Source organism: Podarcis muralis, chromosome 6 (assembly GCF_964188315.1).
Source record: "Podarcis muralis chromosome 6, rPodMur119.hap1.1, whole genome shotgun sequence".
In the NCBI taxonomy this organism is placed as follows: Eukaryota; Metazoa; Chordata; class Lepidosauria; order Squamata; family Lacertidae; genus Podarcis; species Podarcis muralis.
Genome location: NC_135660.1, coordinates 73,122,835 through 73,140,773, shown reverse-complemented (window position 1 = coordinate 73,140,773; position 17,939 = coordinate 73,122,835). Strand labels below are relative to the sequence as shown.

General features: G+C 46.1%; 1 protein-coding gene across 4 annotated transcripts; it reads left to right on the top strand.

Annotated features, from left to right (window-relative positions):
* Positions 1–1,390: 1,390 nt before the first annotated feature.
* Positions 1,391–17,189, top strand: ZNF365 (zinc finger protein 365). Of its 4 annotated transcripts, none has more exons than XM_028729367.2 (5): positions 1,391–1,635; positions 4,558–5,301; positions 10,487–10,667; positions 12,924–12,961; positions 13,071–17,189. In XM_028729367.2, exons 2-5 carry the CDS (start codon positions 4,571–4,573, stop codon positions 13,321–13,323), a joined length of 1,203 nt encoding a protein of 400 aa, XP_028585200.2. In that variant the 5' UTR covers positions 1,391–1,635; positions 4,558–4,570; the 3' UTR covers positions 13,324–17,189. The 4 variants fall into 4 exon arrangements, with proteins under 4 accessions (XP_028585200.2, XP_028585201.2, XP_028585202.2 ...); XM_028729368.2 differs by having other exon boundaries at positions 1,393–1,635; positions 13,074–17,189; XM_028729369.2 differs by having other exon boundaries at positions 1,393–1,635; positions 12,924–12,965; positions 13,071–13,241.
* Positions 17,190–17,939: the final 750 nt, after the last annotated feature.

Sequence of the window (17,939 nt, the reverse complement as noted above, 5' to 3'; positions counted from 1 at the left end):
AGAAATTTCCTTGAGGATATTTTGCTCAGGTAGAACTACCCCAAGGATCTTGGGCTCTAAATCAGGCTTCCCCAACCTGGAGCCTTCTAGATATTTTAGACTACATCTCCCACTAGCAAAACATCTGGAGGAGGGCACCAGGTTGAGGAAGACGGCTCTAAAAGCTCCCAGCTCCATGCTGTTTTGGGTCCCACACCTCGGCAGGTGACAGCAGCCACTCGGGTCTGGGACCAGCTTTCCTCTCCTCCGTGTCTGAATCCTGACTGCTGTTAATTTCCACAACAGCATCCACTCTGCTTCATTGGCAAGAGTTATTTTATTTGCAGAATGCTTTTCCATTAAAAGATCAAGGTGGCATCCTAGGAAGTTCAAGAAAGCGATGATCGAAAATATTTAGAACAATAAAAATTTTCTCTTAAAAAAAAAACAAAAAAATGAGCAGCTATAAAGCAACAATATAAATAACGGACCTGCATTAAAAGCAGCAAATGAGCTTTCAAGAACTAAAAATACTTTGTATTATTATTATTTTTTAAAATATCATAATCTAGTGGAAAGATTCATGCGCTGGTAGACTTCTGCAGTGAGGCAAATTCTTACGCCAGGTGGTGCCACAGCAGAAAGGTTATTGACACAGCAGAAAGGCTGACACAGAGAATAGCTGGGTCATACGATCATGTTAAATATATTCTGTGGCATTTTCAGTTCCCAAAGTTTTATAGACCCTTTCTCTTGCTCACATTTCAGAATTTCATCACACCAGCCATCAGACTGTCAAGAATTACTGTTTTAACACTTAAGTGTACAAAGTGTTTTAAAATTCCTATCCGCATGATAAAACTGAGCGTGTACCCGAGCGGCCACTGAGTGAACTGCACTGGGAGAAGAGATAGAAGTGTTCCAGCCCCAGGCCTTAATTTGGAAGTGGGCTCATCCCTGGGTTTTGGGTTTCAGCGCCAAGGCTCAAACCTTGGGAATTACAAAGCAAGAAGAGATGAAAGGGCCACTGAGCATGAGCGGAGTGCATTAAGTCACTTAGGCTGCTAATTAATGTGTGTGTGTGCACGCACAGAGGGGGTCTTGTTTTCCATTTGTTGCTATGTTATGTAATGTTGGGTTTTTACATTTTAAACTGCCTTGCAGTCCTCGGATGGTGGGTGGCATAGAAATTTAGTAGGATAAAACAAAAAAATAAAATAAAAATAATCCTAAACTCATTACTGAGCACTAAGCCCCTCTGAGCACAGCAGGACTTATAAGTGACATGCATAAGCTTCTCCTGTGATCCTAGTCCCTTTTACTCCGCCTTTTAAGGGGAAAATAACCAAGGCAGACGATCTGCTCTCATCGGCGTCCCCCCCCCCCCTTGCTTTCCTCTCCCTTCCTCCTCCAGTGGGATATTTCAGGATCCCTCCCTCCCTCTCTCCCCGTGGATCTCTGCGCTGCTCTCCAGCCTCTACCCAGGCAGGCCTCTCTCCTCGCCATCCTCCTCCTCGGTGGGTGCGAATGAGTGGGCGAGGGGTGTGACCGCGCCGGCTTCGGCGTGATTTACGGCTTTGCTGAAAACGGCTTTTCCCCGCAGCATCAGCACCGCTGGCAGCCGCCGCCGCCGCCGCCGCCACAGCAACAAGTCAGGTAAGCGCTGCGCTCTGCGCCACTGCCTGGAGCCCGGGGAGAGCCGGGGGCGCACGGGGGGGGGGAGGGCGCAAGGGGGCCGGGAAGGATCCCGATCCAGGTGGCTCAAGATGCATTGGAGACCTGGGCCAGAGAGAGGCAAGGAGGCAAGCAGGCAGGCATCCCCGGCCAGGCGCCCTGCCAGGCTGCAACCCCCCCTAAATCGTGCAGGAACCGCTGGCTGTGGCTTTCAGCAAACCCGCTTCGCTGCAGACATCTTTCTGCATAGTGGCCAGCGCTTCTCCGTCCTCCACAGATGCGGGTCCCCTTCTTCCCACCCGCTCCTCTGTATCAGGCTGCATCTCTGCCGTCCTCTCCCCCCTGTTCCCAATGCCAGCATCCCTTTTGATCTTCACTGTAAAGCAAACGCGTGCACATCCAGACTTCCCACATCTCTCTCTCTCTCTCTCCATCCCCCTATCTGCAGATTGCCGGAGCTCAGCTTCCTTTCACCTTGCTGTGTGCTCTGTGCTGTGGTGTGCGGTGTTGACTTGCCAAAGATAAGGAGGAGGTGGAATGGAATATTTCGCTGTCTGCTGCCCAACTTGACTAATATAGAAAGCCTCGGCGTTTGACCCAGATATATCAATATCACAATGCTTACGAAAGGACACATCCAATAGAAAGCAAGCTTGCGAGGAAGATTTGTAAATCTAGGATTTTATCTTTTCCCAAAATTCTCCAGCATCCCTCGCAGGCCCTAGTTTTCTAGGTACTCGATAATTATGAGTATTTCATGAACAGGGTTTGTGGTTTTGATGTAGAGGAGGCCTCAAAATGACTTGCAAATCAGATATTCGATGACTTTGTGCTGCTGGGCTGAAATCTGAAGGCGACCAGTTTAATTTCCCAAACCTATTTTGACACTGAGCTTGATTTGCATGTCTCACACAAGGCTTGGTTTGTGTTTGCAGAAATGCACAAGTAAGTAAATGGCACCATCCAAAGTTAAGCACCTTTCAGTCCCATTTATTTCTATGGGTATGTCGGGATATCCGAAGCTGCCTTATATTGAATCAGACAATCAGTCCATCTAGCTTGCTGTTGTCTACTTTGACTGACAGCAGTTCTTCATGGTTTCATAGAGGAGACACCAGAGATCGAACCTGCGACCTTCTGAATCCAAGACAGTTGTTCTGTCCCACTGAGCTAAGGCCCTTCCTCCTCACCTATGACAAATCAGCACAGTACACCAGTAAAGAGCACAGCAAAGTGGAAGCATTAAGCAGATGCTTAACTCTCCCACCAAAATCAATGAGGCTTGAAAAGTGCTTAACTTTAAGTGAGTCATGCCCACATCCCGGAAACGCACTGACAGCTGAAGGTCTATGAATGCACACTGCCATGTGACCAAGTTGCCTAGCATGAAATTGCTTCTGTTATGTTCATCCAAGGCTCAGGGTGGCTGACACTAAAAAAAACCCCAATCATTCAGGTCCCATAATAAAAACAAAACCCCATAAAACCATCCTGAAATGTGGTAACATTATTCAGGATCTTGAAAGGTTGTCATCCTTATTGCACTCATTTCCTGCTAGTCTTTTGGGAAGCTCAGAGACCTTACCCTGGGCTGCTATTTTCCTTTTAAAAAAAATTAAGGGTACCATGTCTTTTAATGGAGAAAGGCTCCAAAATGCAGGAAGGTGCTGCAAGGAATTTCCAGGAGTCTCAGAAGTGTCCTCTCCTGTTCCCTAACATTTCTTGAGCTCCTTCAGGGTGCTTATCTCTATAAAGAACCTACTCTCTCTTGAGAGAGCATGCAACTCTCCTTCCAGTCCATTAGAGATCTTGAAAAGCGCCTTACGCTGAGTTATGCAATTGCAGCTCGAACCTATGCACGTTTACTCAGAAGTAAGTCCCAATGAGCTTGATGAAGCTTACTGTAAGTAAGTGTACATTGGACTGGGCCTGAGTCCATCTGGTTCAATCTTCTCTACTTTGAGGAGCAGATGCCTCTTAGGTGTTGCTCCAGTGCTACTTCCTGAGATGCTTGTAGCCAGCAGTTGAGCCTGGGACCTTCTGCATGCCCAGCAGATGTGCTCCCACTGTGCTGTGCTGATTCCACCACTACCATTGTCTCTTCCTGCACTCCCTTCTCTTTCTCAAGCCTCATTCTAGCCCCCAAATCCTGAAAATAAGCTCAAATCTTAGTGCTGACTTCAGCTAGGGAGAGAAAATAAATGTATGCAAATATCATGGATCTGCATAACTGATTCCCTCTAGCTCAGTTGCAGAGCATGTGCTTTGCATGCAGAAGGAGGCATGCTCAATCCCTGTTTGAATGGAGGGCTGGGAAAGGGTTCTGCCCAAAACTGCTGCTGGTTGGTGTAGTCTATACTGAGCTGGAATGGTAGAAGGCAGCTTCTTCAGTTTCCTCCCCTGAAATGGGAGTTTCCCAGATGCAGAATTCAGAAATGTTCCATGCAGAGTTCCAAACCCTTTTAACTTACAGCTATATTGGGATGCAGACCTATATTTATACCCTGCCCATCTGGCTGGGTTTCTCCAGCCACTCTGGGTGACTCCCAACAGAATATTAAAAACACGGTAAAGCATCAAGCATTAAAAACTTCCCTAAACAGGGCTGCCTTCAGATGTCTTCTAAAAGTCAGATAGTTGTTTATTTCCTTGACATCTGATGGGAGGGCGTTCCACAGGGTGGGCACCACTACCAAGAAGGCCCTCGGCCTGGTTCTCTGTAACCTCACTTCTTGCAGCGAGGGAACCTCCAGAAGGCCCTCAGAGCTGGACCTCAGTGTCCGGGCAGAACGATGGGAGTTGAGACTAAGAAACCTGGTACGATGCAGAGGGATGGACTAGATGATGCTCAGGGTCCCTTCCAGATTCTACGATTCTATGATTCTACGATTCTCTTTCTTTTAGGATCTGGAAAGTAATGCAACAGAACACTTTTGAAGAAAGCAGATACCCCTGGCAGGAGTCGTTTGAAAATGTCAGCGTCTGCATGCCGTTCCGTTGCCCACGATGCGGGGACCGCACCAGATTCAGGACCCTGTCATCCTTGAGAGCCCATCTGGAATACAGCCACAGTTACGAAGATCGGAGCCTTCTGACAAAATGCAACCTCTTTTCTTCCCTCAGAGACGCAGACCTGATCTCTGCTTCCGAGCCCCTGACGCCAGGGATGCTTGGCGATGGCACCGGTGTCATGAAACCAAAGACGTCCTATCTCAACTTCTGCGACACGGCCCGGGAGAACACCAGGAACAGGAAGCCGCTGGAGGCGGAAGCGGAAAGGCCTGCGTCTCTGGGGTCAAATTACACATCAGGGGAATCCGTCGACGAGCCGATTTCTAAGCCAGGGTTGGCGACAAGTGACTCGAAAGCCTCGTTCGAGGCCCACGTGAGAGAGAAGTTCAACCGGATGGTGGAGGCGGTGGACAAAACGATCGAGAAGAGGATCGACAAGCTTACCAAAGAGCTGTCTCAAAAGACAGCCGAGCTCTTGGAGGTTCGGGCAGCTTTTGTGCAGCTTTCTCAGAAGAAGCAGGAAGTCCAGAGGCGGGAGAGGGCCCTCAACAGGCAAGTGGACGTGGCGGTTGAGATGATCGCGGTGCTGAAGCAGCGGCTTACGGAGTCAGAGGAGGAGCTCCACAGGAAGGAAGAGTAAGTGGGAGGATGGGGAGAAGGACGACGGGGAGGGGGAACCGCAGGCCTAGGAGGTCAAATGTGGCCTTACTAGCTGGCCCTCAGAATCCTCCTCAAGCCACACACCCTCCTGAGCCACACCCTTCGCTGGCCATGGTTTGCAAACTCCTCCAATGTTTTCGTTTGGCTAGATTGGGTCCTTGAACTCTGATAATGCTTCTTGTGTGTCTGGATTGAGGATAGGGAGGGCTGTGTGAATGTGTGTGGAAAGTAACCCAGACCCTCCAAGTGCCCCTATTTTACAGGAACAGCCCCAGATTTACAGAATCCACCCCGGTTTCTGATTTGATCCCAGAATGCCCTGCTTTTCCTTAGGATTTCCCTAGTTTCATTGGAGAAATGTTGGAGGGTATGGAGTTATCGGACCACTGAGCCATCTGAAGGCAGCCCTGTATAGGGAAGTTTTTTAATGCTTCATGTTTTATTATATTTTTATATATGTTGGAAGCCGCCCAGGGTGTCTGGGGCAATCCCGTCAGATGGGTGGGGTATAAATAGTAAAAGATTAATAATAATAGGGTTGTCCTATTATTATTATTATTATTATTATTATTATTATTATTAAATAGGACATCCCTATTTTCATTGGAGGAATGTTGGAGGGTATGGTCACCTATTGTTCAGTGGTAGAATATGCATTTATTGCTTTGCCCACTTTTGCTCTGGGCGCCACAGTGTGGCCCCTGACCTCTGAAGTAGCATAATGCGTGTCTTTCCTTTCTGTCACAGGAGTTTGGGGTGAGGTTGTTGTAGGAAGACATGCAAGGCAAGGTATGGTAGAGGAAGGCCAGTATTCACTGGTGTCTGTTCCATTAGGGTGAGTGAGGCACTGGCCCACGGACCTCCATCTGCCCTCAGACAGCTCCCACTTCCCTGCCTTCTTACCAACAACCAAGAAATTCTACACACATAATCTTTTGCGACACAGATGAGAGCAAGAACCTTCCTGTGTAGGTTGTGCTTCACATATGCATGAGAGCCCTTAGGGGAGTGCAGATCACACCTGGACTTCTTTATGCACAGAATTTGGCTGTTTACATGTCTATCGTCTAATCCATTTATTCTTTTCGTCATGGATAGGGAACCTGTGGCTCTCCTGAAATTGCTGGCATTTCCAACTCTTCGTTATCCCCGACCATTGGCCATTCGGGCTGGGGCTGATGGGAACGGAAGTCCAAAAACTTCAGGAGGGCCACAGGTTTCCCACCAATGTTTCACTATATGTCTGCTTCCCATCTCTTTCACACCTGTGTCTTCTTTTCTCCACAACCCAGTGGGCACCTAGCTTCTTTAGAAAGCATATGATTTCTGCCTTGAAGCATAGACCCATTGATTTGAGATGTGAAGAAGGCACGCATCAGGGTATACTAATTCATGCATCATTCAAGCAATCCAAATTTATTAGATGGATCTTTTAAACAAGCTGTGCAATAAGGGTAACGACATTTATGCTCTCATGGCATCCGGTAAGATTACTTATACAGGAAGGTGCTACTCTATAAATAAGGGTACGTGCTTTAGCTTCAGAACTGGAGGTAAAGACATAAATGTCTTGTTTTCAAGTACCCCCTTCCCACCCTCAGTTCATTGGAAAGTAAGTGGTGCAAACAGCATTAGATGGGATCGTCTCTTGGAAGGAGTCATAATCTGGTTTCCTGCTGGCTTTCATAGCAGATACCGAAGATATTTTGGCAGTTCCAGCTCTTCTAAAAATACTTTCATGTTGCATTCATTAAAAATGTAGTAATTGCCAATACATTATTTATATGTGAACTACTTAAGACTGCAGTCCTCAGATTGCCCACTCTCTGATGTTCCTCATCAACACCAGTAGAAGGAATATGGAGCAAATGGTTGAAAGACTGCGGTCTCGGTTAGCACTCTTAGGCACCCTTCAAGCAATTCAAAATACCTGAATATTTTCAAATTAAATGTACGGTGCTGCTGTTGTTAAAATTAGCTAGCCCTATAGCTCAGACATTTAAGGCAGCAATCCTAAACGTGCCAACTAGTAAGTTAGGCTGCAGTTCTGTACGCAATACTAGGGACGTTCACGGTCTCCAAGATACCTGTGCTATTTTAAAAATCCCAATATACTTCCAAGTCACACTGTGCTCTCTGTGCTTTGATTTATTCTTCATGCTCTGAGCCATTCTGTAAAACGAAGCTGTATGTGCCCCATTCACTATAATGGGGGAATCTAAAAATGTCCATAAATTCCCCCTCTTTTGGCCAAAGTGGATGGAATCCACCGGTGTCTCTTCAGAGTGGATAAGCCTAACAAATTGCAGAAAAATAGGTTAGGGAGCTTTTTGCTGGGAAGGTAAAAGGATTCACGTTTCTAATACTTATTATGCCAATTAAAGCTCAAAAATCTGTATTGGTTTCCTTTTTTTTTTTTTAGGGGGTGTTCTTTATTCATTTTAAAAATTCCTAGCTTGCCCTCCATTAGTACCAATACCACCACAGGGTACGACATAAGATATCTTATATAGCATCATGAAAAATTCTTAGAAACAGCTAGCAACCAACCAACCAACCAGAATGAGTTTCCACGCACACCTAGAGCCAACCTGATTTTTTAATCTTATATTGGAGTTCTCCATCCTCTTCCCAGTTTGCCTCAACTGAAGATGTGGGCCTTCAGATGTTGCTGGACTCCAATTCCCATCAGGCCTAGTCAGCATGGCCAACTGTCAGGGATGATGGAAATTGTAGTCCAAGAACATCAGGAGGGCCAGAGGTTCCCCCACACTTAACATGTTAAAGAATGGCCTTGTTTTTCAGACAAAGTCCTGCAGGGGACAAGAGAAGAAGAAGTCAATATGTTTCTCTTCTCAGGGAATGCTGCAAACTCATTAAGCTGAGCAAACTCTGTACCATGAAGGTTATTTATTCCCTTTTGGACTTTGGTTGCCTGCCTTGTGCTTGCACTGCGCTGGTGTTTTGGGACTGCCCTTTGTGAGGAAACCCATGGAGAATCCAAAACCCATGCAGCTCCGCTCCCAACAGCTTGTTGTGTGGATACGACATCCCAGAATGCATTGCATGAGGCTGGAGCCACATTCATCTTCTGTCACAGGCCTTGAAAAGAGCAAGAGGGAGTTGAAACCAACAGCCTAAGATAGATAGAGTGCAGCTGAGATAAGAAGAAAGAACGGCAACAAATGGGAATGCTAGCGAAGCCCTTTATATTGTGTCAGCAACATGTGTGGGCCTTTGGACAGATAAATAATAATAATTATCACTGTTATTGTATTTACATGCCATTTCCCCGCCACTCGCTCAGCCACTCTCAAAGCAGCTTACAGTCAGCAAAATACATTCCCAACCTTTGGAGAGATTACGGTTCAACACAGGACAGGAGGGAGAAAGGCAGGAAAAAAGAGTTGCACATTCAGTTGTATATGCACGGCTTGGCTGTCTCTGAACAACTGGCATATTTACTGGCATATTTGCCCAGTGAGGGTACAGAGAAGTCAGTTCTGCTCCAAGCAAATTGGTCTCTTGGGTGTCTGTGCGTGCATTCTGGGATCGCTACAAAACAATTCACTTTTTCTTCCATATATCACTGCAAAGATCAGTATTAACACACACACAAACACATCAATCAATCAATCAATCAATCAATCAATCACCAGCCCCCTTTTTAAAAGGAGGCATCTCTTCTACCATACTGAGGCCGCATTCCCACAACACATTTAAAGCACTGTGATACCACTTTAAGCAGCCTTCCCCACAAAGAATTTTGGGAACTGTAGTATGTTAAAGGTGCTGAGAGTTGTTAGGAACCCCTGTTCCCTTCCCAGAACTACAGTTCCCAGAGTTCCCTAGGAAGAGGGATCGATTGTTAAACCGCTCATGAGAATTACAACTCTAGGGGCTGAATAGGAGTCTCCTAACAGTTCTCAGTATAACAGCCTACAGCTCCCAGAATTCTTTGGGGGAATCATCCATGAGTGTTTCAAGTGGTATCACAGTGCTTTAAATGTATAGTGCAAATGTGGCTTGAGTACGTTCTTGGTTATGTTCTTCAAGACATAATGGGGTTTTTGTTCGGTTTTGCATTCTAGTGGGAATGCTTATTAACTTCAGCTGGATTTTGTTGCTGAACCTCCTGCTAATTCTCTAGAAGAGGAATCAAGATATTGCTGAACACTTGGAATGGATTTTGTTGATTAATTGGGTTCTCATTGTTGCACCTCTTACTTGGTTCAGCTTTTGCTAATGATGCTCACACGCTAAACAGCTGCATAATGTCATCATAAAATCCTTTGAAACCATCTTTCACTTCAAGAAAGGCCCCATTCTAGAGGAATGCCTGGGTCCTATTAAGGAGGCTTTCCGTGCACATTTAAGCATTCAGATTCCACAGAATTCAGCAGGAAAAGCAAAGAGAAGCTCCTCTGGAATGGGAAAACTCTCATTGCAGGCTTAAGATGCCTCTCAGGTGCCAGAGGTTGTATTTCCCATTTTCAAACAGGGGGCAAATTATTGTGGCACAAAATAAATAAGCTTCTTATTGTCTGAAAAGGCCCTTCAATTTATTGTTATTTCTAGGAGCATTAAGGTGATCACTTATTCATCGCCCCCCGCCAAAGGAAATGCCTCTCACACTCAAAAGAACAGATATTTGCATATTATTTGCATATGTCACTGTATCTGTATGGATGCGTATTTAGAAACAGTGACTATAATTGAAATAAAAACATGACAGAAGTGCCTGGCGTGCTCTGGTCCATGGGGTCACGAAGAGTCAGACACAACTAAACGACTAAACAACAACAAGTTTCACCATACTGGAGAGGACTGAGACCAGGTGAGCTTGTGTGTCTGCTCGATCTGTGGCCCAGTTGCTTACTGTTGATGGCAACTTCAAGGCTTTTATCTTTAAACCAGACAGCCCTTCAAACATCTAAAGGATGCTCCCCAGCACCAGTGATGTCCATTTATTTGGCTGTGTGCAGGTGGTTCTGAGAAGGTCAGCAGTGCACCTGGGACTGAATATATTCACAGCACAGGCAAGAGTGTCCCTAAATTAAAAAGTAGCACCCGTCCGTTCTTTCCTTCTGCTCTCTAGCAAAAAGGAGGAAACGCCAGTGTTCTTCCAAATTCCAGCAGAGCTGCACTTTTGTCGTTTCAGAGAAGTCGTTACGTTTAATCACTTCCTGGAGGAAGCTGCTGAGAAGGAGCTTCGCGGCAAAGCCAGGCTCCAGCGTTTCATTGAGAATCTCCTGCAGCGGGTGGATCTGGCAGAAAAGCAACTGGAGTACTACCAGAATCAGCAGATCGTGGGCAGCTACAGCGATGTCCATGAATATGTGGTAGGCAAAAAATGAGGGGGGTGTTCTTTCATTAGACCTGAACAGGAAGTGGAACTGATGGGAATTGTAGTCCACAGCATCTAGGGTGCACCGGGGTGGGGTGGGGAGGCTGATCCAAGCGCTATTTCTAGTGGAGCAGGGGTTGCAGTGGCAATTTCTGCTCTATTGTTTGTTCAGTTTGGCATCTGTCTCGAGAGACAATGAAGTGTGCTTCTGGGGGTCAGACCTCTGCCCAGTTGACAAGACCCCCCTCTCAGCTTTGCTAATGTGGTCCAAAGGAAAACGAAGCTATACTTTGGGCACCAGTTTGGCTGCAAGAGTTGCTGGAAAGAGGCGTACAAGGTGCCATCTTAGGGACTCCACTGCAGATCTGTGTAGGGTTTACTCCTTAGCCTTTGAAAGTACATCTTTCATCCTTGGGTTGCAATTCAAGATAGAGCTATTGTTGCCTATGTTGCCAAATGCCTAAGTAGCTTAGAGTCATGTTTTCCACATTCAGGGCCGGCCCTGCCATTAGGAAAAGTGGTGCCTCAGGCGGCAGGTGTTGAGGGATTGACAGCAGCAATGAGGTGTTGGTGTGCCCTGAAACCTTAAGCTAAGTCAGGTGTATTCAGGTGCAGTGGAGGATGCTGTCCTGGTGATGAAGTAAGATTAAACTACCAGGCGAATCAGCTTTGGTACATGGAATGCAGGGAGGCACCATCTTGTCTTTCACCTCAGGCGGCAAAATGCCTTGGTCTGCCCCTGCCCACAGTGGCCAACCAGATGCCCCTGGGAAGCCCACAAACAGGGCATGAGGGCAGTAGCCCTTCCCAGTTCATTATCTGTAGCAACTGGTATTCAGGGGCATGTGCTGTGAAACTGAAGGTGGCATATAGCCATCATGACTTGCAGACGTTGATAGCTTTATCCTCCATGAATTTGTCCAGCCGTCTTAGAAAGCCATCTAAGCTCCCATCATGGTTTCTGGTTAAAAAAAGGTAATGCTTCAAATATGAGAAAAGTCTGTTTAATTAGAGACAACTGTGGGACTGCATGTGTACCTGCAGGCAATGATAACTCTTATCATACCTCCATTGAGTCTCTGAAAAAAGTCAGTTCACAGCTTGAATTTCTTCTTGAGCATCAGACACACACACCCTTTTTTATTAAAAAAAGGTAGCAGTAAACAAGCATAAACAAGGAAACGTGATAATTGAGGGTGCACATGCGTTCTGCTGGTATAGTCACACGGCTGCAAATGAGCCGTGACTGCTAATTTGTTCAGGAGACGCAAAATAGCAAATGAAAAGCTTGTCAGAGGTAAATGTCCTGAAAGCTGCTATTGAAATAAGAAAAGTGATATATTTATTGGACTAGTTGTACAACACATCTAAAAGGCATGCCAGAAAATTAAAATTCATGACCTTGTGGCAGGCAAAGGACTGGATTGAACAGAGACTATGGGTTAAAACTGTTTGTAGCTTCCTTCTGGCCATCCCCCCCTCCATTGCAACATATAAGCTTTGAGTACAGACAGGTTGTGTGTGTTTATTTGTGTATGTGTGAGGGAGAGAGAGAGAGAGAAAGAGAGAGAGAATTTCTTGGAAGGACAGAAAATAGTCAGTCCCCACCATTGTGAGAATCCCAGTTTTTATTTTTATTTTTTTAAAAAGAGTTTCTAGTTCTTATGGTTTCAAATATAAGTTTGGACAAACATGGGTTATGTCTGCACAGAAGTAGCTGCGAGAGAGTTCCAGAAATCAAGAGTTTTCCGCTTCAGGCCCCATATAACTTTTTGACTCTGCCACAGGAATAGGAAGACCTGGATAGATTATGCAAAATAGGAAACATCACAGGTGCAAAATAACTAATGTTTGCTCATTTTGTATAGTTTGGGATGAAATGCAGTGCTTTCATTCCTGGAAGCAAGCCCCATTGAACTTCTAAGTAAAGATTCAGGTTGCAAGACAAAAGCTGCAGAGTTCAGCCAGTCAGTGCAAAATCTGAATAGCAGAATATACATTTATTATTATTATTTTAACACAAAGCTGCACACATTCCTGATTATAGGCCTCTATATGATGATGTGCACAGGTTGGGGGACTGCCAGACCCAGAACCAAAGAGACCTGGGTTGTCTTTGCTGTTAGGAAGATCTTGTTTGTTTTTTGCATTTGTCTATGTATGTAACTTTGGTAAGTCAGCAAATAAATGAATAAAAACGAGCTATTTCCATATGTCACGTCAATCTGAATAACAAGTGTGTATGTTTTAGTTTACAGATATATCATCCAGCAAGAAACCCAGATGCCTGTATGTATGTTATTTCATACTCTTAATACAAAATATTTTGTACAAATGTGTTGCTGTTAAAATTGTGCATCTCTTGTTCCTGGGCTCTGACCCCTTTTCTTCGCCTCAGCAGCAGCCGAGGAAACCAACACGGTTACTATAACACCCCTGATGTGAAACCTCACTCTCTTCAGAAAGGACGGATGCACTTGAAGAAAGCCAAGGAGGACAAATCCTGCGCCCACCCAGTTAAATTGTTTTATGAACCTGTTGACTGCGCGAGGGACGTTTGGAGACCTCAGAAGAAAGGGGACGCCGTCGGTGCCTCCCGCAAGGTTAACCCGAAATCAAAGATCAGTAAAAAAAGCAAACAGCTCTACTAAGAGCCCATATACGATATAGAGATATATGTATGTATCTAACCTAATCTATTTATAAATGCATAATGCAAGATCTGGCAGCTTTGGGCTACTACAGATAGAGATTAATAGCACAATCATTCGCCTGTCTGCTCAAAATTCAGTCCCCTGAGTTTGACAGGACTTGCTCCCAGGTCAGTGGGCCTAGGATTGCAGGCTTAATTCTGTCGACCTTGGAGGGGTTTCCTTCTGAACAGACAAGCCTAGGATTGCGCCGTTGGTCCCACCCATCGCTTAAATCACAATATATTTCCCTATTCATTTGGGCAAGGATATATTTAATAGATGATATAAATACGTAAATATATAGAATAATTTAACTGCCTCATTTCCAGGACTTTGATTGTAGATGTGGCACTTTATTTTTCCCAAGAGCATCTTTTCAATTAAGTCCGGCATTTCACTCATCCTAAGTCTGTTTTGCTTACTTACGTTTGGAAGAATTCCTTCTGCCTGGCACCTTAATAAATCCCTTTATCTAGTGAGAGTGAAGGGTCGGGAATAGAATTAGAAAACGGTTTGTGGAAGCCCTAAAGGCACTGAGCCGAGTGTTCTTCCTTTGATGCCAGGGCACAAACTTCACCATGCCACTTCTGCAAGGACTAAGCAGCTGGGAGGAATCTGATTGGATGACTACCTCCCTCTCCTGCCTACAACCACCTAGAACAGGAAGTAGGGAGGAGCGATCTGGAGGTCTCTGTAAGCTGCGTTCTGCTGGTGGCCTAGACGGGCAGCTGTTGGGATTGGTTCCTGCACTTGCCTTCTGGGAGAAGACAGTGCAGATGCCCTCCAGCTGCGGGGGTGGGGGGAGGAATGGGAGGTTATCAGCACTGCCTTTTCTGGGTAGCTAAGGCAGGATGGAGGCTCAGGGCTCACCCCTCGACTTCCTATTCCATGCAGCTGAATGGCTACTTTAGAGGTGCAGAAAGCGCTGCAGCAAGGCACCACAGTGACTTAGTTTTGTGCCTTGAAGGTCAGCACATCTGCAGCCATTTACCTATATTGTATCTGCGCCTCACTTTTCCTTCAAGGAGCTCCGGACAGCGTACGGGAGGGTTGTTCTGTTTTGCCCTCCTGGTTTGGGCTGAGGGAGAGTGGCTCAAGTTCATGCCACGAGCTTTACACATGAGTAAGGGGTTCAAACTCATGTCTGTCTGGTCCAGGCCAGGGAAACCGTGGCCACCGCTAGGCCCATAACGCTCCTAGTGGCTTTTCTTACCCTTGAGCAATAATACAATACAGCAATTGAGCCCCTGCATGACATAGAGTGGCTTGTTTTGCCGTTCTTGATCCAAGCTCAAACGCTTGCTTCACGTAACTTGCTCTTTCCTGAAGCAGCCCTGTGTGTGGTCAAGCCCCCCACCATCTGAGGCCGCACGATGCCATTACACTGTTAAGGCAAAGCAGCGGGTCTCAGTCTGGACAGTGACTGGAGCCATAGGTAAGCTGCTCTTAGCTTTCTTAAGGAAGGCCGGGCTAAGGAAGGGTGATAATAAGCTGCCATACTTCTTCCATAGAGTAACAGCCCTCCCTTAATGGTAGCACTCACAGGACTTCCAAATAAGTGGGGTGGGTTGTGTTTGGCCAAAATAGTCAGTTAATTCATCCACTATGACTTTCTGGAAGAGGTGTGGGCAACATAAGACTCACAAGCCAAAAATGGCCTGTAATTCTGTTTTGCAGAATCTGACATGAGTTACAGTCGGCCCAAAGTTTGTTTTGGGGGCCTGTGGCAGTTTATTTCCTGGAGTAAAATCCTAAAAAAAACCTTGACACCTTAAAAAAAGCTCAACAAGTTTGGTTGGCCCTTTGGGCGGCCCTCACAGCCCTTTATTTCATCACATCTGGCCCTTTTTGAAAAAAGTTTGGACACCACTGGTAGTGGAAGGCTTAGAGCAGGCATAGGCAAACTCGGCCCTCCAGATGTTTTGGGACTACAACTTCCATAATCCCTAGCTAACAGGACCAGTGGTCAGGGATGATGGGAGTCATAGTCTCAACATCTTGAGGGCCGAGTTTGCCTATGCATGGCTTAAGACAGGGGTCTGCAACCTGCGACTCCGGAGCCACATGTGGCTCTTTTACACCTTTGCCGCGGCTCCGGGGCGGATACTAGCGAGGGGAGGAGGCGCATTGTGCGCCCCGACACTCCCCACTGTGGCGGGCACTGTACTGGCTGTGACGTCGCATGGGGGCGGTGCGTGCGTTAGTCACGCACCGTCCCGACGTCACCTTCCCGCCCGCCCGCTACATTGTAAGGGGCATGTACACTGGTCACTGTTTTGAAGGGGAGTGAAGACCACACACACAAAAAAGGTAACTTGTTAATTTAACGTTTATTTCTATGAGGAGGAGTAATTCTGAGGGGTCAAACAAAGAAATAATAATAAAAAGTGACAAAAAAGTTATTTTTATAATGACGAGTTTTGCGGCTCCCAGTTTTTTTTTCTTCAGAAACGGGTCCAAGTGGCTCTTTTTGTCTTAAAGGTTGCAGACCCCTGGCTTAAGAGACACATCAGCCCCTGAAGCTAGATGGGGAGGGGGGCATTGTTATCTCTCTTCAAGGAGAACAGAGCAATAGCAGGAAACTCCTGACTTTGCTAAGTCCACTGCCACCTAGTGACTTGACCATATAATGGCACCATCCACATGCTTGGCTTGCAACATTTGATGGCGTTCCTTGCTCATTCTGAGTGCTGTGGGGCCTCAGGGTCTTCACGACTTTGTGCGTGGCTCAGTGAATGAAGTTCGCCAGCAGCAGAATCCAAAGGTGACAGCAGCCTTCCTCAACTTGGGGAACTTGGCACTTTCCAGATGTGTTGGGAAAGTCATGTGGGCATTGCTGTCTGAAACTTCTGGAGAGCATCAGATTGCAGAAGGCTTGGCTACACAGTTGTTAGTGTGGCCTAGTTCTCCCTGAGGTGGTAGACTTATGCCCAGGCTGTACCATTTTATAACTGTAGGTGGGAGCTCATGTGATGGAATGGTCCTCTACAGATTTAAAGGAAAGAAAAGATTTCTCACATAGAAAACTGGCATGTGTGAGACAAAGCAAGGCTAGATCCCTTCTTTCTGACACCTGCTTTCTATGAGGAGGGAGTTTTTGTTTGGGGTAGAATGTAATCAGTCTGGAGTGGTACAGTCCAAGCACAGGTTAACCACCCCATGCCTATGTTTCATTTACCCCCCTGCGGTATCTGCAGTTGCTGTTGGCTGCTATTCTATGAACTCTCATTAAATGGAATACCAAAACCCGGTGGAGATTTTTAAAAGTTTGTATTTGGCCCTCTTCAGCCACGAACAGTTCCGATTCCTCCTCAGAAGAGTTGGCAATACATGAAATCTTAGCAAAGCAACCCCGAATACGGTGCTTAAATTTGTAGTTCAAAACTATACTTTTAAATAGCAAACTACAGAAAGAGGCAATCCATAATAAATTGGGCTGTCAACTGATACAACAGGCATAGGCAAACTCGGCCCTCCAGATGTTTTGAGACTACAATTCACATCATCCCTGACCACTGGTCCTGTTGGCTAGAGATGATGGGAGTTGTAGTCCCAAAACATCAGGAGGACTGAGTTTGCCTATGCCTGGGATACAACCTGGGGTTGGATCCAAACCAGCTCCAAGAAAGGGGCACTTCTATTTCCTCTCCTCTCTGCATGCGGTCCCTGCCCCAGTCTTCTCCAGATTGTCCCCAAAAAGCCTCTGCCTTTTAATCCATCTGTGGATTAAATGTAAATAAATGTGCATATTACCAAAGCTTCGCTATAGGTGTCTTGCTTGAAGTAAGTGAGGAATCATAAACGATGAGGAAAGCTTACAATTTGATAAAAGCCAACGTAACATATTTTGTGCTCCTCGCAATTCCTATGGCAATAGTTAACACACCAGAACCAAAATACCCTCAAAAAATAAATTTGCCCATAATTCTCAGATTAATTAAAAATTGCCCTCTCCTATTACAACTGACACCATACCACCCCCCTACCACTGTGGCAATAGGTATATTGGGACCCCGCTAATTGATTTATTGGTCCTCAATTAGCTATTTATGGCAGCCCGGTCCGGCGCGCTTCCCTCAGCTGCGCCACTCAGCTCCGTCGTCCGGTAGCTCTCAGTCACACCTTAGCAGAGATAAACACAGCGGTGAAAAACTGTCACGTCCTTTGTCAAGCACACACAGAGTCCAGGTTTGTCCAATTTCAGTTCTTTATTCCGACATTCCTCAGAAATTTCCAGGACTCACAGCAGCCATTACAGGCTACGTCTTTCCCCCTCAAAGACCCAGGAGGAAGAGACAGAAACTCCTCCCAGCTCCTCCCAGCTTCTAAAAGCTGATGTCAGAATGTTGAGGCATCATGGGAACTTCTTAACCAGTTAAGTTCCAAACCTGACACCCCCTCTTGCCGAAACCATTCTGACAAGACCCTTTGAGTTCAACACCTTTCCCGTTGCCTTGTGCCCCTTCCCGGCATCTTTCCCAGGCACCTGTTGAACCCCTTCAACATTCCCAGAATCACACTGTGCGACACTTTTCCACGCACCTGTGACCTGATACCCTACTGACTCATTAGGG